The 24859-nt window shown below is 43.9% G+C and overlaps 1 protein-coding gene across 3 annotated transcripts in view; it reads left to right on the top strand.

Moving 5' to 3' along the window:
• The window catches only part of F13A1 (coagulation factor XIII A chain), a 147066-nt gene that overhangs the window by 93265 nt on the left and 28942 nt on the right, over positions 1-24859 (top strand). For all 3 annotated transcript variants that reach the window (XM_053249232.1, XM_053249231.1, XM_053249234.1), the window contains 3 exons: positions 3225-3363; positions 15146-15249; positions 18877-18965. In XM_053249232.1, the coding sequence (XP_053105207.1) occupies positions 3225-3363; positions 15146-15249; positions 18877-18965 (332 nt within the window). The remainder of the gene's footprint in view (positions 1-3224; positions 3364-15145; positions 15250-18876; positions 18966-24859) is intronic.

Genomic DNA, 24859 nt, shown 5'->3' with positions numbered 1-24859 from the left:
ACCACAAAAATTTCAAAGGAATTGTGCAAATGGCTCATTTTTGGTGAATTGTTGAAGTTTGCGCATCTTTCAGATTTTCCCCATAGGGTATGATGGAGATTTCAGGAAAAGTATAGCTTCACATGGGGTGGGGGGGAGAGAGGTGGCCCAGAGTGGAGTGTGGTTGGTGGTAGTGCCCATTTGGTACAAAGAAGCTACCACAATTTTTTCATAGGAATTTGGCCAAAGGGCTGATTTTTAAAGAATTAATGAAGTTACGTGTCTTTCCAATTTTCCTCGTAGGGTATAATGGAGGTTTCTGCAGTCCCATAACTCCACCTGAGGGGCACTGGGGTGGCCCAGAGCAAGTGGCGGTGTAGTGCACATAGGATGCCAACCACCCACATGGGTTGCCAACCCTTGAAGTACAGGGTTTTGTTGTTCTAGAGGTGTTCTGAGAGTAGATTCTCTAGTAGCATGTGAGGGTGGATTCATGATTTTTCATTAAAAATCTAATTTGCTATCAGAGAATCTAAACTCAACACCTCAGAAAAAACAAAGCCCAGTACCCCAATGCGTTAGCAATCCAGGGGCACCCTCTGTGCAGTACAGCACCACTTGCTCAGCACCACACCAGTGCCCCCCAAGTGAAGTTATGGGGCTGCTGAAACCACCATTATTCCCTATGGAGGAAAAGCTTAAAGACATCAAACCTCCCCAAATTACAAAAACAACAACAACCCTTTGATCAATTCCTTTGAAATATGGGTGGTGGCAGGCACCCTTTGGGACACTTCCTCCCAACCCACTGTTTTGCCCCTGCAGACCTCTTTCTGCCCCAAATCTGCCCCAAAGATACACACTTAAAAATCAGCCCTTAGGCCAATTCCATGGGAGTCTGGATTGTGGCAGGCACCCCTTGGGCACTTCCACCCAACCCACTGTTCTGCCCCAGCAGACCCCTTTCTGCCCCAAATCTGCCTCAAAGACACTGCAACTTCAACAATTCCTAAGAAAGCAGCCCTTAGGCCAATTCCACAGGAGTCTGGATTGTGGCAGGCACCCCTTGGGGCACTTCTACCCAACCCACTGTTCTGCCCCAGCAGACCCCTTTCTGCCCCAAATTTGCCACAAAGACACAAAAACTTCAACAACCCCTCACTCCCGCAAGCCCATGCTCCACTGCTGCAACCCCCAAGCCCACACTCCACTGCTGCAGCAAAATACGGTTAACAGCAGCATCAAGTGTGCCCTACTCTCCCTCCTCTACCAAGCAAGCAGTTCTCATCCACAGACATTTTTTTCAACACATCAACAACAATAGCAGAGCTTTACAAAGAACCGGTTTCCAAAGCAAGATCACACAGAGGCAGCAGAATAACAAACTATCCTAGGCAGGCAGGCAGGCAGGCATTTGAATTGCATTATATAGTATATACACATAGCTAAGAAGGCTAGACAACAGATGGTAAACCAGATTATGCAAACGGGAAACTGCTGATTAGGATGAGTCCATGTTCCTGATTATATTATGTATATATTACTACTATATTATGTGTATTATTATGTATGTAAATTTTGGTCTATGACCGTAAATAAACATGATTGATTGATTGATTGGTAACTGAATAGGGAGCAGTATGCTGGGCTCAGGCAGGTAGCAAGGTAAGCATGGCATCATGGAAACTTGAGTTGAGACATGCAATGCAAAATCTCTGTCTCTCTTGAATGAGGCAGCCAGAAAGCCAGAAGCAAGTGAGTAACTTGTTAATGAACTGAAACAAACTCCCACCCCCCTCCACCCTCAAAGCAATCAGCCCAGAGTGGAAACAGGGCATTGTTTTTTAGAGCTGGCAATCAGAATTTCTTAGCACATAATTGCATCACAATAGAACACATTCCAAGGAAATGAGCTTCCTCAGCTATGCTGTGCCTGCTTTTTGCATATCTTATCTTCTGCTAATCTCTTCTTGACAGACACTCACTGCCTCCCTAGTTGTTGCAGTCAGAGACCAAAGCTCCGAAGAACAAAATAAAACAAAAATTCGGCTCCAAAAGAGGGTCATTTCGATTTGGATACAAAAAAATTTGTTTTTAATTTTTTCATTTCGATTTGTATACAAAACATCTGAAAATGCCATTTTCAGACAAAACATTTTGTTGCCGAATCAAAATGCACAAGTCTAATCTCTTTAGCTTGCTCTTTGCTCTCCCCCTCCTGCCTCTCTGATGGAGAAGGTAGAGAGATGGGGCAGAGGCTAGTCTTTACTTTTTGTCCCAGGGCCCACTTCAAGCTTGCTATGCTCCTTCCTGTATTAATTTGTACTAATTTAGACAAATCAGATTGTGCATATACATTGTTGCGTCCAGCTGTTCCTGGCAGGTTGCCACTAATGGTAGGGAAAAACTATTTATGAGAAGTAAGCATTCTGTCCCTAGAAATTAAGGACACATAAAACATGGCAAGTAATATTGCTGCAAACTGTTGGTTCTCTGTGAGTGCACGACTTATCCTGCAGCTCTTTCTTCTGGAAACCCGACATCAGTAACCAATTTCAAATCTAGGTTACAGTTGTCAAATTTCTGATGAGAAGTGCTGCAGGATAAGCCGACAGTTCTGTGTTCAGACAACACGACTGGTGCAAAAGTAATGGCTCATGCCAGGAGTGTGTGCTCATGGGGAACCCATGGTTCATGGTAACCTTAGTGGCTGTATTACATGTGTAGCCACCCTAAGTATTTTCCTTTAAGGTACTTTTCATGTTTTGTTCCAGAAGGCAAAGTTTTGGCAATCTATTTAATTATTTTAAGACAATAATTACAAACACAACCCCACTTTCTAAACTCTGCTTTAGAGCAGACCAGGATTTGCTGGGTTTGAATGTCATAGCAAATCCTGAAATGTTGTAAGCTAGGACTGGAAATTCAAAATATTCTTCCCTCATGCATAAAGGGGAAGAGGGAGTGTGCAAGCTCGAGACTTGTGAGCGTTGCATGAAACCATGATTAAACTATGGTTCCCAATGATGTCTGAACTGGGTCATAGTCTTGTCATAATTTATGGACAATGTAGCCCTCCTACACTAACTCTACAGGGCAAGCAAGTAAATGTCTCATGTGGTCTAGTAATGTATCTACTTTCAGTAATCTCAAGAACCCAACAGGCTATATCTAATCCTTTCATACAAGTGTCGCCATTTTGACTTGAATAAAATGCTTTCACTTCTCCTCTTTCTTTGGTACAGTTTTGAGATGCATAGGAATTCCTGCAAGGGTTATCACCACCTTTTCATCAGCCCATGATAACAATGCCAATTTACAAATTGATTTCTTTCTGGATGAAAATGGAAAGATGGATCCCAAAATCACAAAAGACTCAATCTGGTAAGTTTTCTGGATAAATTCAGATTTTAATTTGACTCTGTAACATTTACATAATGACAATAATCAAAGCTCATTTTTCTTTCCTGAATCTTTAAATAATTCTGTTACTTTATAATATGATCAACTTTGTATTTGTATTCATTATAGGCCAGAGAGTGCCCAGCCCTCCACATTGAATAATATAATAATGGAATGCTCCACTATTTTGTTGTTATGTACAACCTAGAAACAGTATAAAGTTGTCAATCTCTATATGAAAATTTAACAAAGGGCCTGCTCTTCTATTACTTACTATGTTTTCAATGATATTGTGAATGTTCTGCACTCTGACTTTCAAGACACAAAGACAAAAAATGCAGACAAAAGGAATCATTCCAGTGATCCCCATTTTTATTATACATTTTGTATATGAATCTGCATTGTGGAGAAAGTTCTCAAAGCAACAGTATTAAAAGAATGTTAAAGTATATTATGCATCTTTCTCAGAGGTTTAATGAGGGCAGCCAAAGGGTGCCATTGTAGTTTCTCATTGGCCTTGTACTTTCAATTTAACATAGTGTGACATGTACTGAATACCTTTTTAAAAGGAGCAAATGTGATTTCTCTCTCTCGTGGGGCAAGCCTGGCTTCACCCACATGTGCTACAATCACTAGACTCTGTTCCAAATGCCAAGGTAGCTGTCAGCCCCGCCCCCTGCCAAACCTTGCTTATGATGGCCTGTCTGCTTTTTAGCCTACTTTCCAAATTGGGTACAGTTGTAGGGACCCATAGGGACACCTCAATGGCATAGTTTGTGAGGATGTCATCCACCCCAATTCAAGATGGTGGACGCATAAACATTTGAGGTGCAAGTGGGCTAACTTGTGCACCGATTTGAACCAAATTTGCTACAGCTGTAGGGACACATAAGGACACCTCAATGGCATAGTTTGTAATGATGTTATCCACCCGAGTTCAAGATGGTGGACGTGTAAACATTTGAGTCACAAGAGGGCTACGTTAGGGCCTCTTGAGTCAGAAGAGGGCTACATAACTGCCTAACCAATTTGAACCAACTTTGCTACAGCTGCAGGAACACATAGAGCTACTTCAACAGCATGTTTGTATTTATGTCATCTGTTCCAATTCAAGATGGTGGATGTGTGAACATTTGAGGTGCAAGTGGGAACCAATTTGGACCAAATTTGATACAGTTGTAGGGACACATAGGGACAACTCAATGGCGTAGTTTGTTATGTCATAGACCCCACGTCAAGATGGCAAACACATTAATGAGGCATAAGTGAGCTAACTTGTGAACTGCCTAACCGATTTGGACCAAATTTAGTCCATTTGTAGAGATTGTGAAAGGGAAGTAGGCAGATTAGTTCTTACCAGAACAACTTGGTTTCTTTTAAACTTGTTTAAGCAACTCTTGTACATTTTGTGATTAAAAGTTCATGTGGTACCTATTTTTCTTTCCTTTTTTGAAATCCTCAATCAATTTTTTTTCCAAATTGCAAAACTGCTTGAGGGAGATGGGATTGTAACATCAAAGCCATCCGTCAATCAGTTGTGCACAGCTGGCTTTTACTTCCAAGCTTCAGAAGTGGTTTTCCCTAAGCTCAGCTCTGGAAAATGTCTGAGAACTCCATGGTGAATGTGCATCTAGAGCTCAGTGACCCTGATTTTGAGGTACATTTGTTGGTACTGAATACTGATGGTAGAGAGGGGGGAAACTGGAGACATTGCATTGGACATCAGCAGCCACAACAGCATACAGAGGAACATCAAAAACTTTGAATTTCAGCATCAGTACTTGAAAGGTCCACAAGCATTCTTAGCTCACCCTGATGCCAGTTCCTGGTGGGGGGGTAGGGTGATAGAAATGCCTTGTGAACAGAAAGGATCACTTCACTATGTTGTGAGCAAGTGGTAGAGTGGTCTCCGGTAGCTTGTCCACTTCTTTTTTGCACATGAAGTTGTCATATTTTAAATCTCTCATTTATTTACCACATTGATACACCACTTTCCCTCTGAGGCACTCAGTGCAGTTTACACAGAGTTTCTTACCAGGCGCTCTCCCATCGAAGCAGACCTGGTCAACTTCAACAGTAAGACTGTACTGTATGCCACCAGACCGTCTTCTAGTTTGTTTTTGCTCCTCCCCTATGTATATTTAATGTTCTCGTAAAGCTTTCATTTCACCGAGTCATTCATTCTTCAGTTCTTCTTCTAAACCTACTTCAAAATTAAAGTAAGTGGAGCTTTGTAGTACCATAGGAGCTAAGGGGAAGTTCCACCGTGGTTTAAATATTACTCTCTATATGCCTTCTTTTGGCGGCTTGATTACTTTTTGAACTTCTCCTTTAATCTTTTTTCTTCATAGTATATTTATTGCTACATGATGCACATAACCTCTTGGGGCATGCACTAATTTAACCTATAGTTCGTTCCATTTCTCCTCTGTGTCCTTTCTCTTCATCTACTTTCTGGTGCTCTGTGGAAGCCTTACTCTAAATTGTTTTGTGTCATAATCTTGATATGATTTTAATAGGCCACATTCAGGATATATATAACTAGGTTTAAGCTATTTCCCCCCCAGAAAATATATAGTACAGTATGTCTTTGTTGTATCTGAGCTGTATTTACGTGTGTGTGTGTGTGTGTGTGTGTGTATGACGGGTTGGCAGGTTTGGCTTTTTTATGTACACACACACACACACATACACTTACACTTGTTTTAGGGATTCTTAACAATCTGAGTGTGTCTACATGGGGGGAAAAAACAGCCAAAGGGATACATGGGGTGGCCCAAGACCCTCAGGTACTTGAGGTGGGGTGCTATATGTTGCCCTACCAACTCCCCACTGCCTCTCTCTGGCACAGTAGCATGACAGTGCCTAGCTTACTTTCCTACCACCACCACTGCCTCACTCATATTTGAAAATGATGAGAGGGAGAAGAGAGAGGAGAGTGTGGCCTAGAACATTTCCCCACCATTCTCCTCTCCTCTCCTCTCCTCTCCTCTCCTCCTCTCCTTATCCACTCTGTCTCACTCCTCCTTTTCAGATCTGAGCAACGTTGCAGGAGTGGGGTAGGTGCTTTCATGCTGCTGCTCCCTGATGTCACTGCCTGATTAGAGAACAAAGGCTAAATAAAAGGCCATGGTTGGACATCAGAGTTGATGTGCACAGTATTCCCACCAGATCAGGAATGGAGGAGATGGAACTCCATCAAGTTTTAGTTACAAGGGTCAAAGTTAGCAGTAAACACTGGATTACTCTCCAATTCAAAGAAGAATAGAAATTGGGAGTTGAAATTAGAGCAAAACAAGGATCGAGCAAAGTATGAGGGCAAACAAGGGTGTAGCTAGGGGAGAGGGGGCCCATGTTTGCCACTCTCCCTGGTGGCTGCTTGGAGTGAGGGAGATAATGAAAGAAATAGGGAGGACTGGACTGGAGTGCCCCTCAAGAGCTGGGGGCCTGGGTTCTTTGAACCCATCCACTCAATTATAGCTACACTCCTGAGGGCAAACATGGTCAGGTGGCTAAAACACAGGTTAGTGTTCTAAGGCAGGATGCCTCTGAGTACCAGTTGCAGGGGAGTAACAGCAGGAGAGAGGGCAGGCCCTCAACTCCTGCCTGTGGCTTCCAGCGGCATCTGGTGGGCAACTGTGCGAAGCTGGCCTAGATGGGCCATCCAGCAGGGCTGTTCTTATGTTCTTATGTAATATGTAGCCAAAAAGCCCAAGGTAAGAGAGAGAGAGCCCAGAAACAGGCCAAAGGATTTAATTATTCCAACAGATTCCCCAAGTTAATATTTTATCTCATTTCAGCCTCTGATTGGCTTACATGTTCAAAGGGTGGATCAAAAGTTAAAAGAGAGCTAAAAGAGAACCAACAAGCCCTGGCAAGTCAAGGACTCTTGATTTCCATATGTTTCATGTCAGGATGATTACTACGGCAGCAGTAGTAATGAATATAATGTACATCATTCACATCGTTTCATGTATGCTATTTCAGTAATCGTAACAAAACCCTGTAGAACAGACCAACATGACATACTCCATCTTACTGATGGGGCACAGGACATACCCACTGAGGCTGAGTTCCTTGCTTAAGCTCGATAGTGAGTGCCATTCTATACATTAATTCTAGATTATGCAACTTGAGACTGTGTGGGAGGTTGTTGTCATTCCTGAATGCTTCCCTAAGTAAAACAAAAAACACCCTCCTTGTATGAAGTAAACCTATTGGCTGCCAATAGGTTTCCGGGAAAATACAAAGTGCTGGTAATTATGTTTAAAACCCTAAACCGCTTAGGACCGGGTTACCTGGGAAGGCACCTTCTTCTGCATGATCGCCATCGCACAATAAGGTCATCGGGAGAGGTCCGTCTCCATATACCTCAAGCTTGTCTGGCGATGGCTCAGGAGCGGGCCTTCTCTGTAGTCACTCCTGGGCTGTGGAATGTGCTCCCTATAGATATTTGTGGGTTAACATCTTTACCACCCTTTAAAAGAGCCCTCAAGACACACTTTTTTAGCTAGGCTTTTCATAATCTCTGAATGTTTTAAATTTTTAATTGCTGTTTAAATTTTTTAATTGTGGTGCTCTTTGAATGTTTAAAAATTTTAATTGTTTAATAGTTGGTTTTATTCTGTTTTTATTGAGTTTATTTTTGTAAACTGCCTAGAGCCTTTGGAGTCAAGAGGTATATAAATTAAATAAATAATGAAAATAATAAAATAATAAATTGTCACCTTAAGGAGATGGTTGTGTATCCTACCTCCCTGAAGTGCTAGATTATTACATGCAATACATTTCTGTGTGTAGGGGAGCATTCAAAGAAATGGTACAGTCTAGAAATGGTAGACTGATGCTTTCACCTCAGTCTACCATCTCACCCACATAATTCACAGAACAGCTCTGTGTTCACGACTGAGTTGAAGTTTGAACTCAGGACTTCCAACTCATAGCTGGCATCTACTCCGCGCTACCCCCCCCCCCGCCCCCTGCCTTTAAAGGCTCATTAGATTCTTAGATATGAAATCTACCTGCTCTTTAAAATAAAATTAGAAAGGTCCTCATTGATTTGTTTGCTCCATTTGCAATTATCTTCGCAAGGCTTCACATCCACTGAACTTAACTTGATCTGTACAGTAATTCTTGCATTAATTACTGTCCATTTCTGTTTTCAGCATAAAGGCTACATTTTCTGTGTCAAACTTATTCAGACAGTCACTATTCACCTGAGGTATCATTTCACTGGAGTCTGACTATTGAAATTCATTACAGAGGTAGCTCCCCTCCCCCAATTAAACATATAGAAGTGAATTATAAATAGCTATGTTTTCAAAGGAGCTGTAAAAAACAACTTGCATTTTTATATTTTGATCCTTTTAAAGGATGATTTGTTAATCAACTTCCTACATATGTTTGTGCGAAAAATACAGAACTATCTCCCAGTGTAGCATCCGTCCAGTTGCTGCTGTCTCCCATGTGCTTCTTTCTTGATTGTGAGCCCCTTTGGGGCAGGGGACCAGCATCTTTTCTTTTGCTACGTAAACGGCTTTGAGCACTTTGTTATTGAAATGCAATGTAGAAATAATAGGAAATATATCAATATACAAGATAGTTTGCTCATGACTACTGAGATTCTTCTGAAATGACACAGCCATAGGAGAAAGCTGGGGGTGTCCTAAGGCACATGTTCAGTTTGCAGTGGGTGATGGTGAGGCCCACTGCCATTCTGTGCCGACCAAATGTGCATTCTAAAGGATGCCTCAGAATTCTTTGCAATGTACAAGGCTTCTGTGGCAAATATGCAGAGGTTTATTTGGCAGGGAAGGGAGTGCGGAAAGCATTCCCCGAAGGAGAACTGTTTAAAGCCACTGGTTGACATTACTCAGTAGTAGTTCTAAAGATAAAGTGTGTCGTCAGGTCATTTTCGACTCTTGGCGCCCACAGAGCCCTGTGGTTTTCTTTTGATAGAATACAGGAGGAGTTTACCATTGCCTCCTCCTGCACAGTATGAGATGATACCTTTCAGCATCTTCCTATATCACTGCTGCCTGATATAGGAACATAGGAAGCTGCCATATACTGAGTCAGACCATTGGTCTAACTAGCTCAGTATTGTCTTCACAGACTGGCAGTGGCTTCTCCAAGGTTGCAGGCAGGAATCTCTCTCAGCCCTATCTTGGAGAAGTCAGGGAGGAAACTTGAAACCTTCTGCTCTTCCCAGAGCGGCTCCATCCCCTGAGGGAAATACCTTACAGTGCTCACATTTCTAGTCACCCATTCAAATGCAACCAGGGTGGACCATGCTTACTAAGGGGACAAGTCATGCTTGCTACCACAAGACCAGCTCTCTACCAGTGGGGATTTGAACCCGCAACCTTCTGCTTGTTAGTCAAGCATTTCCTCACTGTGCCATTAGGTGGCTCAGTAGTAGTAGTAGTAGTAGTAGTACTCAGACATTATTCTAAAGGACTACTTTGTTTCAGTAGGGCTTCCTCTAGTAAATGTAGTCAGGATGTCAGCTACTGTGAGTTACCATTGCATAGCAGCTATCAATTGCATGGCAGCTACTGAAAACTGTAAAACATCAATTACCACCAGATATCAAATATTAAAATTAAAATAATTATCACATGCAGGTGCCAACTATTTAGAGTATATTTAACGCAAACATGTACAAAGGAGAAATGTAAGAAAAAATTTTGGTAGCACGTTCATTTTGCCCCAACTGCTGTATGATACTAGCAGTTGCAATGTTATCTCTCTATTTCCAGGGATGATTTGGGCATGTTGTTCAGATGGATTGGAGTTAGTGGTGGTGGCAATTTTAAAGCTCCCCCAGTTCCTAAACTCTGACCACATTTATACCAAGTTTTGGGCAGTATATAAATATATTAAATAAATAATAAATAAATAAATTATGAGTTGAGACCAACATTCCTCTTAGGCTTATACGTTCATCACTACCTAGACCTCCAGAGAGCTCCCCCCGCCCATAACACACACACACACACACACACACCCCACACCACTTCCCAAGCGATCATCCTCTTGGTCCCATGTGTACCCACAACAGCAGCACTAGCTTGTGAAGGGGCCTAGGGGGCTCTGGATCTCCCATGGCACATTGGGCTCTCCACCCTCCAAGCTTATTGGAGGATGGGGAGGCAAATTACCGGTGATGGCAGCAGTTTCCCCTCTCCCCCTCTCAAAGGGCAGACGGAAGAGGAAGCCCCAGTGTATTTCTTGCACATCATTGACCAGTGAAGACTGAGGATGCTGGCAGCAGGAGGAGCTTCTGTATGAATCTCTTGACAAGCAGATGTGCATGGCAGCTCCTTCTTCTCCCATTCCCTCCATTGGCCAATGGACATTGGCCTGAGAACACATAGGTCTCTAGGGGATGCCTCCATTGGCCAATGAAGGATACTGGGTGAAGGCAGCAGTAGTGAGAGTCTGTCAGCTAACCCACGCCACTGCTGCCGGTGGGTATTGGCGGTTCAGGGGTCAGCAAGGTGAGCCCTTGGATTGGCATGGACTGTTGCTGGTGCCCAACTGGGCCGCCCCCTAACATACACAGTATCATTTGCTGGCCAGTGCATTTCCTGTTGAGATTTTTACTCAGCCTCTGTGGACCTTTTGGTTGTCCCATCTGCTTATTTATTGATGTTTGCCTCTGCCATTTTTATATCCTGGCCTGAGCAGACCACAAAGTGAATTGCCTTTAATTCATGTCAGTTAGGTTTTTAGTGCCATGGGGAACGAGATTATTGCTGCTTTGCATGATGCCGAAGGTACCATGTGTCCCTCCCTCCTCTTCCTGTCAGTAACAGGCTTCCAAATTCATCCACCCTGAAGTGGGCCTTTCCCATCTGCTAGCCACCACTGGCAAGTCTCTGCAAGACTGATTCAACATGTAGCATTCCCAGCAGTATCAAACATTCAAGCAGTGTGCATCACTTTCCTTGAATTATTCTTTTTTCCTGTCGTCCTGCTTCATTAACTCGCCTAACTGACAAGTTTCTCCCTCATCCTGGCTTTCATTTCCACTTTGAAATGTCTTGTTAGACATGCCTCAGATCCCCCCGACTTCTCGTTGTTTCTCTTTCTCCACCCATTATTAATGAAACCGTCTGAGCTTAACAATCCTCATTTGCTGAGATGTTATTGCTAATATTACCACATCGAGTCAAGGTAATAGTGTCTACAGTAATGTAATTATCTTTTTATCTACTGGCAGGGAGCGAATAATTTTTTTAAAAGGAAATTGCTGCACTCCCCTCCTCCTTTATTCCACTTTGGCTCAAATCTCTTGAAGCTTGTCTGAAGCATGTCTTGTGGGATTTTTTCCTCCTTATTTGCACTTTTTCTTGAGTCCTAATAAACCAGTGGAATAAAAATTACAAGACCAAACTTCTTTGCTATGAGGGTTCTTCTTTAAAATATTCTGGACAGACTGTATGTATGATGATCCTCTGGCATTTCTGAGCTCCTGCTTCAGAGAGGGCATTTCAAGCCTCAGCTCTTAGGGCTTATTAGCCTACTTTCCCTAAGGAAAGTAAGCTTAAGGATCACCTGGCATTCTGCGGCCGAATTCAGATGTAGCACGAAACTGGAGGTTGACAAACCCGTGGATTCAATTCTAAACTGTAAGTACCAGGAGAGGGAGCCCCTCAGCTTGGCTGCTGAGGCCAATCCCAGAAAGCTCCATAGCCAGACTGTGGGCAAAGTGTCAGCACATCAGTGGAGCAGCTGCGATGGGCCACAATCTTGAAGGGGGCGTGCTGAGCACAATTGTGCATTTTCAGAGTGCTCCACCCGCCCTCAGCATGAAAAGTGCAGTTAAATCCCTGTAAATGCCATGACAGCACTTCTTCTGACAGCAATGGCACTGCCACCCCACAAAGAGCCCTGCACCCACACAGTCCTGCACAAGTACAATTTGAGGGGGGTAGGGGTTTAAGGGGCACTATTTCCCTGTTACTCAGGAAAGGGAAGGGAACATGACTTCCTAGGAGGGGAGATGTATATGAAGGAGGGGAAAGGATCCGGGGGGGGTGCCACACCGTGACCTAGGATGGTTTTGCAAGGGATCACCCATCAAAGCAGTCCATGCAGACCAAGCCAATCTCCTGCTCTGCTGATAGCTTGCTGCTGGGGGGCTTGTCTAGTAGGCTCGTCTGGTGGGCTCATGAGAGGGCAGGTCTACTGGGGAGGATCATGTGGCTGAAACCCCTAGGTCTCCCTTCAGACTGCCCTGCTAACTGAGCAAAGAGGCATCTTCTTAACGTGGTGGTTCTCTTTATTGAGCAGAGGGAGAGCAACTGGCCCTTTCCATCTCCAGCACAGTATTCCTCCAGTGACTGTTGCTGGTGTCTATCTTATGTTTCTTTTTTAGATTGTGAGCATTTTGGGGACAGGGAACCATTTTTATGTATTTATTTATATCTATGTAAACCACTTTGGTAACTTCTGTTGAAAAGTATATAAACATTTTTTGTATTACTATTTGTATTTGAATGGTGCAATTTGTAATGATGTCATCCACCCCAATTCAAGATGGCGGATGCATGAATCTTTGAGGCGCGTGTGGCCTGTGGACCATCTAACTGGTTGGAACCAAATTTGGTACAGTTGTATTGAGTGACACATAGGAACACCTCAATGGTGTAATTTGTGATGGTGTCATCCACCTCATTTCAAGATGGAGGACATGTAACATTTGAAGAGCAAGTGGGCTAACTTGTGAACCAGCTAACCAATTTTAACCAAACTTGCTACAGTTGTAGGGACACATAGAGACGGCTCAAGGTGTAGTTTGTAATGATGTCATCCACTCCGATTGAAGATGGAGGAAGCATAAACATTTGAGGCGCAAGTGGGCTAACTTGTGGACCCTCTAATTGGTGCTGTTGTAGTGTGTGACAAAGGGACACCTCAGTGATATGGTTTGCGATAATGTCATCCATCCCAGTTCAAGATGGCGGACATGTGGTTGTTTGAGGCACTAGAGAGCTAACTTGTGAACCATCCAACCAATTTGAACCAAGTTTGTTACAGCTGTAGGGTACACATAGGGACACCTCAATGGCATAGTTTGTGATGATGTCATCCACCCCAATCCAAGATGGCTGACATGTGAATGTTTGGGGCACATGTGAATGTTTTCCTCAACATCCAATCACCTCAGCTGTTTGTTTGTTTTCAAGAGCTGATGACCTGCCAGCTTTCTAACAGCTTTTTAAAACAATAGAATACAAGGCAGCATGCAAAATCACTAAAATTAAAACAACAATAGAAGCAACTAACAGACAAATACAAAAAAACAAAGTTAATCAAATCTGTAAGATCACTCTGTTGGCCGAGGAGGAGGAGGAGGAGGAGGAAGAGACTTCCTTTAGCTCCATGTCCTGCCTTGTCACAAGCCAGAGAGAAGGACAGAAGGAGGAGGAAGAGCAAGGACACCACTACTGAATACTGGTGGGCACCTGTCCGCTCTGCCTCTGCCAATCCACCAGCTGAGGCAGCTGCTGCACCACACTTCATAAGAAGGTCAGTTGTGGATGCTGTGTTCCAACATCCACTCCACACTGTGCAGTCTTGACCTATCCTTTCCTTCTTCGACTTTCTCCTCTTTCACGGCTGGAAGGTGAGCAAAATGCCTCCTTGACTATTCTGTGCCTAGCTCAAAGATGGCAGTGCTCTCAGATGTGGCCTGTGGGACTCTGGATCTAATCTGGGCTCTGGCATTTGCCTGACCTTGCTTATTGCTAACAGCCATGAAAGCACTTGGCCCATGCTGACTTCCAAGCTATTCAACTAATCACAAGCCAGTTATATATGCCTCTGCTATGCACTGGGAGTGGTTCTTGCACACCACCAATAACCTACACTTCATGTGGTGGTTTAAATAGCATGCCAAATATTGCTCCAAGAGTATAGTAATGAGTACACACAGTTAACTCAGCATGCATCAAACTATTCCCATGGCTGACACAGGCCAAATTAGTCATGGAATGGTCTTTTGATAGGAACCACTTAATAGTGCAAAGAATGTCTCAAGGAACCAAACTTCCTTCCATGGAGACAAAAGCCTGGCATATTGAAGGGCATGTGGCAAAGAATGTACACAGGAGTCCAAGCCCTGGCTGAACAAAAAAAAACACGTTTGGAGATCTTACAGAAAAAAAACTTTCCTTTGTTCTCTGTGTTCATCTAGAGGTGTCACCAGACAATTAGCTGCAAAATAGATATGGTGATATCTTTGGAATCATAAGTTTCAAGACAAAATATATCCATATGTATTTTTGTCACTGTTGTGATGTCTCATATTCTAGTTTATCTTTATTTTCCAGGTAATGATTTCAGGATTCAGAATGTGGTGGTTCATATGAAGCTGCATTACACTGAAATCTAGATGAACCATCAATATTAACAGTGACAGCAGTTCTCCAGGGTTTCTGACAGAGTTATTTTGTGGCTCTACCTAGAGATATTAGGGATTGAACCTGGGTCCTTCCGAATGCAAAGCATGTTCTCTACCACTAAGCTTTGGCCCTTCCCAATTATATACAACCCCTCGCAATTATGTATTGGGTATGAAATTGTGCTCCTAATGAACTGGCCTACTATGTCCTGAAATAATTAGTTATACTGATTTTCATTCAGTGTCACTGTCAAGCAGAGGCTGCTGGCATTGCTATAAAGGAGAATCATATGTCCCTTTGTTCTGATGTTGCGGTTTGTAAATGGAATGCTTTTATCTTTCTATGTTAAGGAATTATCATTGCTGGAATGAAGCTTGGATGGCCAGATCTGATCTTCCTGTTGGTTTCGGAGGATGGCAAGCTGTAGATAGCACTCCTCAAGAAAACAGTGATGGTAAGGATATTATTGTTTCCTCACCATGTTGTATGACAAGCCTTTTTGTTTCCCAGTTTGAACATTTCATGTAGCAGAACAACAATGCATCATATACCTGCAGGATGAAAGATTGGTGCAGTCAGGGGGAAATATTGCTCCCTCCCTCATAATACTGGAAGTCAGGCTTGCTCAGTGAGGGGACAGTCCCAATGACTGACATTAGATTATAAATGCATTATTAAATTATGAAATTCACTATCATGATAGTCCTCTTCAGAAGTTGTCTCCTCGTGTTCAATGAGTGCAGGATGTTACTTAGCCATGCCTCCTGCACTAACGCATCCTTGGCATGCCCCTGAATGTCCCTGCATTCAGCACTCATCTGCAGGGGCAAGACGAGTGCTGAACACAGTGGCCCCTAGGGGGCATGGCTAAGTGACCAGGAAGTACAGTGGGATGGGGGTGTGGCTGTGCAGCACACTCCTATACCCCCTCTTCCCACATTCACTGAATATGGAGAGAGAACTGAAGAGAGCTAAGATGTTGTGATGGTCACTGTTGAGGGGGTGTTTTCTCATGGAAAGGGTGCATTTTCTCTTTCTCCCTTATTATGTGATTTGTAATTTGTAATTATGTGATTTTGCTGGCATTGGTACTGTAATAGGAATGGCTATTTGCTGTCACTTTGCTGAGTCATGATACTTAGCTATTGTATTTAAGAGCATGCTTTAACCACTAATGTATAGCACTGAAGCTGATATGTTACATCAAAACATTTGCTAACTCTGGACATCTGTTTTACATTTGTATGCATTAAAAATGAGGTTTTTGAGAAAACATGTTAATTTAAATTGCTTAAAACAACTGTAACAGTTAATATGAGAGATAATTGTAAAATAGTTCAGATTTATTTATTTATTTATATATCACCTTTCATTAAAATAATCCCAAGGTGGTTTACAGAAAAAAATTTAAACACTAGATGGTAAAAGAGACACAATTAAAATATTAAGTGGAAAATATTAAACAAATCTGATTAAAAATTTAAAACAAGAGCATAAAAGCAACACAGAGTATAAAGAGCAGCATCAGAGAATCAAATAAATGCCTGGTCAAAAAGCCAAGATTTTACACTCTTTCTAAAAGCTGTGATGGAGACCGAGAATAGATTAATGATTACAGAAACATAGATCAGATTTTGACCAATAAACCAATTCAGTGTTCAGCTAAGTAGCATCTTGGAGCTACAAAAAAATATCATGCCATGATACTGGAACTGAGCATCAGTTCACATTTCACTAAATCCTTTGAAAGGTCCAAACTGCAGAATTATATTCAGGAGTGCTGTCCTTTGGAAAGCCTTTTGGCCAGCCTGAAGATATGACAACATAGATACATAGGATGCTTCCTTATACTGAGTCAGACCATTGGTCTGTCTAGCTCAGTATTGTTTACCATGACTGGCAGCAGCTCTCCAGGGTTTCAGACAGGAGTTTCTTCCAGCCCCACCTAGAGATGCCAGAGATTGAACCTGGGATGTTCTGCAAACTAGTCACCAAATATGACTGGCCTCCACACTACTAGTCTAGATTGGTAGGTCAAATCGTCTATTAGCCATTATAAAGAAATAGACTTCTGTGTTCAGAGGCTGTATATCTCTGGATACCAGATGGTGGGTGGGGACAATGAATGGTGGAATGCCATCACCTTCATGCCAATCTTATGAAGTTCCAAAGGCTTATGGCAACTTTTCAAAACAGAATGTTACCCTGGAAGGATAGACCAGTAGGAAACTTGGAGTCACACAAGGATTATTACCAGCCTCCTAGACTTTGTTCCCTAGTTAATAATAATTTTAAAAACCCATAAAAATAATTGACTTTTTTTTTTTTTTTTTAGCTTTCTAGGCATTTGGTGGTGTCTCAGTTTCCCATTTACCATTTACCATTAACATATAGCGGAACAGAGTGTTTAAATATGTTTATAGGCTCAGAGGTTTAAATCTAGAAGCAAATTAATGCAACATATAAAGCCAATGCTGTTTTTAGAAAATCAGTTCACTTGAAAGTCAAAACATAAAGAGAAAGAATATATATGCTTCAGATAACTGGTTTCTAAAAGTCCTTGTTTAGGATGACTCAGTCATCTTGGCTCAGCAAAATGGCTTCAGCTGCTTGGTCCCTGGGCTTTCTAGTCCAAATCAGTGTTCCCTCTAACAGGGATTCCCAGATGTTGTTGACTTCAACTCCCATAATCCCCAAGCAAAAGCCATTGCAGCTGGGGGTTCTGGGAGTTGTAGTCAACAACATCTGGAAATCCCAGTTAGAGGGAACACTGATCCAGATGTGTTTCTTACGTAGGCATCAGGAGGAATAAGCATCAAAGGAAGTGCCACTCAACCTTCTTCTCTTTTCCATTTCACTTACCCCTTGTGATGTGTGAACCAATCAATATCTTACAAGACCTTAGAAACAGCAGGGGGCAGGACATCTGAAAACTAATAAGGGAAGCTTACACAGATAAACTTTTGTGATTTTATATATAATATAGAGAGATAAGCTTTCCAGATTGGCTTTTCACAAGCCCTACCCTATATTGTCTAATTTGATAGTACTAATATGATATTTCCATTCTAAGGCAGACCAGAAAGAATAGCATTTATAATTTTCTTCTGTGGAATGATGGTGAAATTTCACCAGTTCCCTCCAAAGTGTTCTTGGGTAATCAAACAGCCATTAGCTAAGAGGATGAAAGTGGGAGTGGTGGAGGCTTTTATTGTTTTGTTGGCTGCCACAATTGAGTTTTGCCCTTTTAAAACTGATGTTAGTAATATGAAGCAGGCCAGTATAAGTCAGGATCATCCCAGTGCCTTTGGTCCAATCCAGTAAGTCTCTTCTTATGTTTTTATATAGGCCTTATACTTGTCTTCCTAACAATAGCACTCAATGGAAAACTGAAGAAGATGAGATTAATATAATCCATATGGCAGCTACTTTCCTGCAATGCATATACAACGTTATAGGGCTACAACACATCAAGAAAACCCAAAACAAGGCATAGGAAATATGAACGGCACCTTGCTGATAGCGCAGCGACTGTGATGTCAAAACATGGGCAATATGGAGGGGCACTTAGTGGACACGTTGCAAAACTTGCAATGTGTAATGCATAAAACGCCCTATTGTCAAGCAATAGGGACTCATCAAATCTACTGCAAATCACCTAGAGAGAGACCTGCCAGTAGATCTAGATTCCAGATTTACTTTTGGCCCATCTTTGCTCTAAGGCTCTGTATGTATAGGGCATTAATTGCCCTAGAACTTGAGCAGATATTATTCTGAATGTTCTTCAGTACAGTAATTATATCTTATAGAAAATTTCCGTTTTAATGATATTTTATGTTTTCTCTCTGGAAGAGGAAAATAATTGCATGTTTGCAAATTTTAATATGTATTGACTCTTAATTATGCAACCTTATGGTAAGTTTGCTTTATGCAATGGTCTATGGTTGACAGCTGAGCTGATGAAGTAGATAGCACTGAAAAATTTGAAATCAGATGCAATCAAGCAAGCAGGGATAGGAGGGTTTCAGTGGCACTGCAGAAAATTCAAGATTTGTGTCTCCTGTTGATTTTCCACATTCAGGCATGTATCGGTGTGGTCCAGCTTCTGTTCAAGCTGTTAAGCATGGACATGTCTGCTTTCAGTTTGATACACCTTTTGTTTTTGCAGAGGTATGTGTTGTATTCTATCCAGTAATCTTTTGTATTGTATTTAGTTGTTTGATGTTTGTCCCAGTGGGGATCCTGTAGAGAGTGTGGAGGAGGAGTCAGAAAGGAAAAGTGAGGAAAATGAGAAGGAGATAAAGGAGTTGCTGAATAAACCTTTTGTTAAATCTATATAAGATTTCTTTGTGTGTATGATGGAAGCAGCTATAAAACAGTATGCTTCTGTAAAAGGTATTCTTTACTGAATGAGAAATATGACTGAGAGTTAAGCAATATGCTGGAGGAAATCCATGAATGACTCTCTTTGCTTGTCCTAAAATAGCTGGGGGGTGATTTGAACTAAGGATACAGTGTCGGGTGAAGACGTTTTAACCCCTTTCCGCTGTGCCAATTCCCTGACATAAAAAAAAAAAAAGACACACACATATGTGCGCGCACACACTATACAGGTACTTATATTGTCACACTTGGAGAGGGAAATTGTTTAAATCCTTACTCAGCCATGGAACTCACTCAACAATTTGGACCAGTCACTATTTCTCAGCCTAACCAACCTCACAGGGTTGTTTGGAGGATAAAACAGAGGCGGCAGGGAGAGCAGTGCCAGGGTGGGTGGCGAGGGGTTGCGGGAGGTACCTTTAAAAGTCCTTACCTTTGCTAACGACAGCACCTAGTAGTCTTTGCAAGCAGCAGCACCCTGCCTGGCATTCTGCATGTAGGCTGCCCCGCCTACAGCACTCATTGCATGCACAGAAGCCAGGTGAGTGCCAGAAGTGGGGCAGCATCCATGCAGGCTCCATGCAGGATTCTGGGCGGGGCACTGCTGCTTGCAGGGGCTACCAGGTGCTGCCCTTAGAGAAGGTAATGACTTTTAAAGGTACCTGCTGCTGCCCCTCACCACCCACCCTGGCTTTGCCCTCATGGGCCATCACTGGGATAAAATGTGTGTGTGGGAGGGTACCTCATATAATGCCCTGCACACCTTGAGGGAGGGCAGGTATAGCAATATTAATATTATGTCTGTATGTTTTCCTCTTGGAGGCTCAGGGCTGGCATCAGGGGCAATATCATTGGTCAGCCAAGGTTCTCAGAAGGGCCCACTGCTGATCCTTGAGGCCAGGGGTGCAGAACCCGCTTCCTCAAACACTGAAGAGTTACCGCCTCATTTTGTTGAACTCCCCCCACCAAGCCTAATAACCCATATCTTAAATTCCCAAAACATATTTTTCTCCCTCCCCAAAAGTGTCTTTCCATCGTCTCCCCACAAAGTGAGGAGTTGCTGTTCAGCCTTCCCCTCTGTCTGCACTAGGGATGCCAACAGTCCTGCATTATGCGGGATGTCCCTTATTTTCAGGGCAAAGTGCTTGTCCCGTTCAGGACGCAACATGCACGGGCAGAAGCCTGAATTCGGCCCGTCTGCCTCATTTGGAGGAAGGGCAGGGCTGAGGGAGGCTTTCACTCTCCCTCCCTCCCTCCTCCCCTCCCTCCTCCTAAAGTCAGTGGTGGCCGCTGTGCCCAGTGTGTGCTCCAGGTTTTCCTTTTAGCAGCAGCCCAGCATGCTTGTTGCCCCTCGCCAGTGTGTGCCACCCACTCCAGAGCCAGCCGTGCCCCAGAGAGGTGCAGCACAGCCACCATTCCTTTCATAGTTTGGCCGTCCTGCTCTGCTGCCACTCAGCAGCAGCTTGAAAAGGTGTTTTTTTTTTTTAAATGAGTCCCACCCCTAGGTGGCCATACCCCCAGCTCCCCCCCACCGAGTCCCTGTCCCGATTTTTGCCAACGCAGTGTTGGCAACCCTAGTCTGCACACCTGCCTGAGGCCCCTTTGTGCTTATAGTAGTGGCTATGGCTGAGCAATTCTCTCAGGAGACCCCTAAGTAGAAGAGGGCCCATGGAGGCAGTTTTGCCAAGGACCCCTGAAACCTTGAGTTGACCCTGCTGTGACTACTAGCAACTTTGGAGGAGGGTTATTTTGGATGGGGGCAAAAGGACTAAGCCTCCTCCTCCAACACTGCACCATCCTCCCCCATGCTGCACCAGCTTTTAGGACAAGAAAAATGTTTGGGAAATCCAGTTGTATATCAGCTGCATAATATGCTGTTTGGCCCTGCATCTTAAGTTGTTAGTTGCTTTTATACATACAGTACAGTCAAGTCAGTTTACTTTCTCAGATGTGGGCATGAGGGAACAAACAGTCCTAGCTTGCCTTTTAAAAGGACTTTCTCTGCTGCTGGATGATCTCTCTGTGGGTTAGCCTTCCCACATACTCCAGAGGGCAGGACTTGTTAATTAAGCTAGAGGTTTTTAAGGCCGGAAAGGGTAACCCCTCCCCATTTGTTCTGGTCCTGTTCTTCCCTCCCAAGACAGACTCTAGCCTTCAGCCAAGCCTATCTCTTGAGCATTTTTTAAAATATACCAGGCCCTTCTCTTTACTGCCTTTGTCCTCTTTCTCCGATCCTTGGCTTCCTCAGCCAGCATTCTTTCTCATTCTTAACTTTACCCCCCCGCCCCGCCCCCCCAACCCCCCCCCCCACACCACCCTCTTTATCCTCTCTTTTCTCTCCCTCCCTCCTTGCTTTACTCTTCTTGGACGGAGCAATCAGGAAAAATGAGACACATTCTTGTGTCTAAAGGCAAGAAGAAAAATCCACCCTTCCCTCAGAGTAAGTCTGAGCTTACCTGCTCCCAGGATGCAGGCCTGGAGGAGAAGGCCCCGACTCCTTAGAAGGAGGAGGTGGAGGAGAAGGCCCCGACTCCTTAGAAGGCTCGTCGAGCCACAGGAAAAGCAAACACAACCGTCCATCGGCTCTGGGAGCACCTGGTTTACAGTTGGGTCCCTGAAGTGGTGCATCTCACACTTCAAATCCTGTACGGTTGTGAACAAGACAAAGAGCCATCTCATGCCATCTACAAGACTGCATCACTTGGGGGTGATAATAGACACCTCTTGAGACGGCCTTATTCTACTACATACAGTCGCTCACCTCACTGATATAACACATCACAGCCTCCAAGAAGGAGGCTCTTACACTGGCAAAACTACTGGGTCTGATGGTGGCATCCATGGATGCAGTACCTTGGGCACGTTTCCATCTTAATGCCCTTCGATGGTTTCTGCTACCTTACCAGACTCAAATAGCACAACACTGTACGACCAAAGTCCAGGTAACTCCACAAGTACTGCATTCGCTCCAATGGTGGACTCATCAGTCCCATCTCTCCAAAGACATGACCTTCCTAGATCCCCCAAAAATCATTATGACTACAGATGTCAGCTTGTCAGGATGGAGGGCACACTGCCTTCAACATTCTACCCAGGGAAAATGGTCCATTCCGGAACAGAGCCACTTCATAAATTGGCTGGAATTCAAGGCTATTCAGATAGCCTTCCTCGCAATCCAACCACTATTATGGAACTGCCATGTCTTGGTACACATGGACAATATCACAGCCAAGGCTCATGAGACCAAAATCTCTACACCTCGAAGCAGCCCTGCTCCTGCAGTGGGCGGAGACCAAAACTGCCAAGGCTGCATGAGACCAAAATCTCTACACCTAGAAGCAGCCCTGCTCCTGCAGTGGGCGGAGTTGCACCTGGCATCGCTGACTGCACACCACATAAGCGGGTCCCTGAACACACAAGCAGACTGGCTCAGCCAGACAGAAGAACATCCGGCAAACTGGAACCTACAGTCAGAGACATTTGAACGCATAACACTTGCCCTGGGTTATCCCCAGGTGGACCTCTTTGCCTCACCAACCAACTCAAAGATAATAAAATCCTTCTCCCAATTTCCCTGCAAAGGCTCAGAGGCAGTAGGTGCTCTGTCTGCTCCCTGGCCCAAAGGAGCTACTCTACGCTTTTTCATCAATCCGGTTCTCAGCCTCTTACTATGCAGGATATGGCTACTCAGAGCCCAAATGACTCTTGTAGCCCCACACTGGCCACATCACCTCTGATTTGCAGACATACTACACCTGGCAGTAGCAGGGCTCTGGTTCTTCCCGATAACACCAGACTGGGATGTGCACAAAACCACTTGGTCTGGTTCGGTTCAAGATTGAACAGCACTCGAACCAGCCTGGGCCAATTTGGTTTTGGCCCTTTTCAAACCACACCCCTCCCCTGGGGTTGGTTTGGGGCGAGGGAGGTGTTGATGGACTTTTTTAAAAACACACAACCTTTTTTCCTCCAAGCACCCTCCCTCCGGGCAGCTTCTCCAAGGTGGCAGGGGGTTTCATGGAGGTTCCTTCTACCCCTGCAGGCTGCCCCTTTCTGGGCCTAATTCCTGGTGCGGTGGCCATTTTGGAGGCCACCGGATCTGCGTAGTGGGACCCTGCGTGGCTGGGTCATGACCCAGGCCATGCAGGGTCCCACTGCACAGGTATAGCAGCCTCCAAAATGGCCACTGCACCAGGGAATAGGCCCAGAACCTTGGAGAAGCCCCCCGGAGTAAGTTAAAAAGAAAAAAAGAATTAAAAAAAAAATTCAACAAGCCCCGGAACTGGGTGCATGTGTTTGGTTCAGAGTCGAGCCAAACCAGGGTGGGGGAGTGGTGGGGTTTGACTCTGAACCTTTGAACCGAACTGGTTTGATGTCAAACTGGTTTGGATACGAGCTGGTTTGCACACCCCTACACCAGACTTCCTTCGACAGGGCCCAGTTCTCCATCACAACCCAGCATTGTTCAGACTTGCTGCCTGGCTACTGAGTGGAACATTCTGACACACTGTGGTTATGTCCTGAAGGTCCTGGACACCATCCTTGCCTCCAGGAGAGATTCCAAGATGATCTATCAATGCATATGACGGGTCTTCCTCCACTGGTGTCAGTGTTGTAACCTGGCAGGGAGCATAGCGGACTCCCAGCATTGCTTCTTTTTCTTCAGGAAGGTCTGGACTGGGGCCTTTGGGCTAACACGCTGAAATGACAAGCAGCAGTAATGGCACCTTTGCTATCTGCTAACAAAAAGAGCCTCTTGTTATACCCTCATCTCAAACATTTCTGAAGGGGTGCCACATTCAAGTCACCCCCTGTGGTGCAAAAATTTCCTTCATGGGACTTACACAAAGTTTTACATGCCCTACATACTGTACCTTTTGAACCAATATGCTCTGTTCCTCTATGCCTCCTTTTCATTCAAGCTGGGCTTTCTGTTGGCAATTACATTAGCCAGGTGAGAGTCCAAGCTACAAGTTCTGTCTGTGGACCCAAATATCTACATTTTCTCTCCAGACTCAGTTCACCTATTATCTGATCCATGCTTCCTACCAAAGATCCCTTTGTTTTTTCCTCTCTCTCTCTCTCTCTCTCTCTCTCTCTCTCTCTCTCTCTCTCTCTCTCTGTATCTTGACTTGGCTGATCAGAACTGGGGAGGGGTTACCCTTTCCAGCCTTATAAAGCTTCTAGCTTAATTAACAATTAAGCTCTAGAGCACATGGGAAGGCTAACCCATGGAGATCTCTTCAAATCTAACAGCAAGAAGAAGCCTTCATGGTGAATAAACAATACTCTGTTTTCCCCCTTTCCCTGTGGAGTCTGGAAATGGCATGGCTGCTCCTGGGATGGGTGATCTTGGAATTTGTAGTCTTTTCTGAGGTTGTGGCCATTAAGTAGCAGACATTCTTAAGCAACTTTTAGATGCACAAGGCTGGTTCACACAAGTGATCCATAGTTACACTCCCACTCTGATTTCCCTAATTATGGCAGCTCCAAGAAGTGCTACAATGACCACAGAAATTTCAGTAGAAATTTATCCAAAAACAAATAAAATACACACAATCCTTCTAATCAATACAATACACACAATCCCTCTACTCAAGTGTGGTCATGAAGCATTGCATAAAGGCTGTTCCCCTGAGTAAATGAGTTCAAAAGCTCAGAAGGAAGATCCATGGCAGTGT

This window comes from Hemicordylus capensis, chromosome 4, assembly GCF_027244095.1.
Source record: "Hemicordylus capensis ecotype Gifberg chromosome 4, rHemCap1.1.pri, whole genome shotgun sequence".
Lineage (NCBI taxonomy): Eukaryota > Metazoa > Chordata > Lepidosauria > Squamata > Cordylidae > Hemicordylus > Hemicordylus capensis.
The sequence above is the reverse complement of the archived record's forward strand: the minus strand, read 5'-3'. Positions and strand labels throughout refer to the sequence as shown.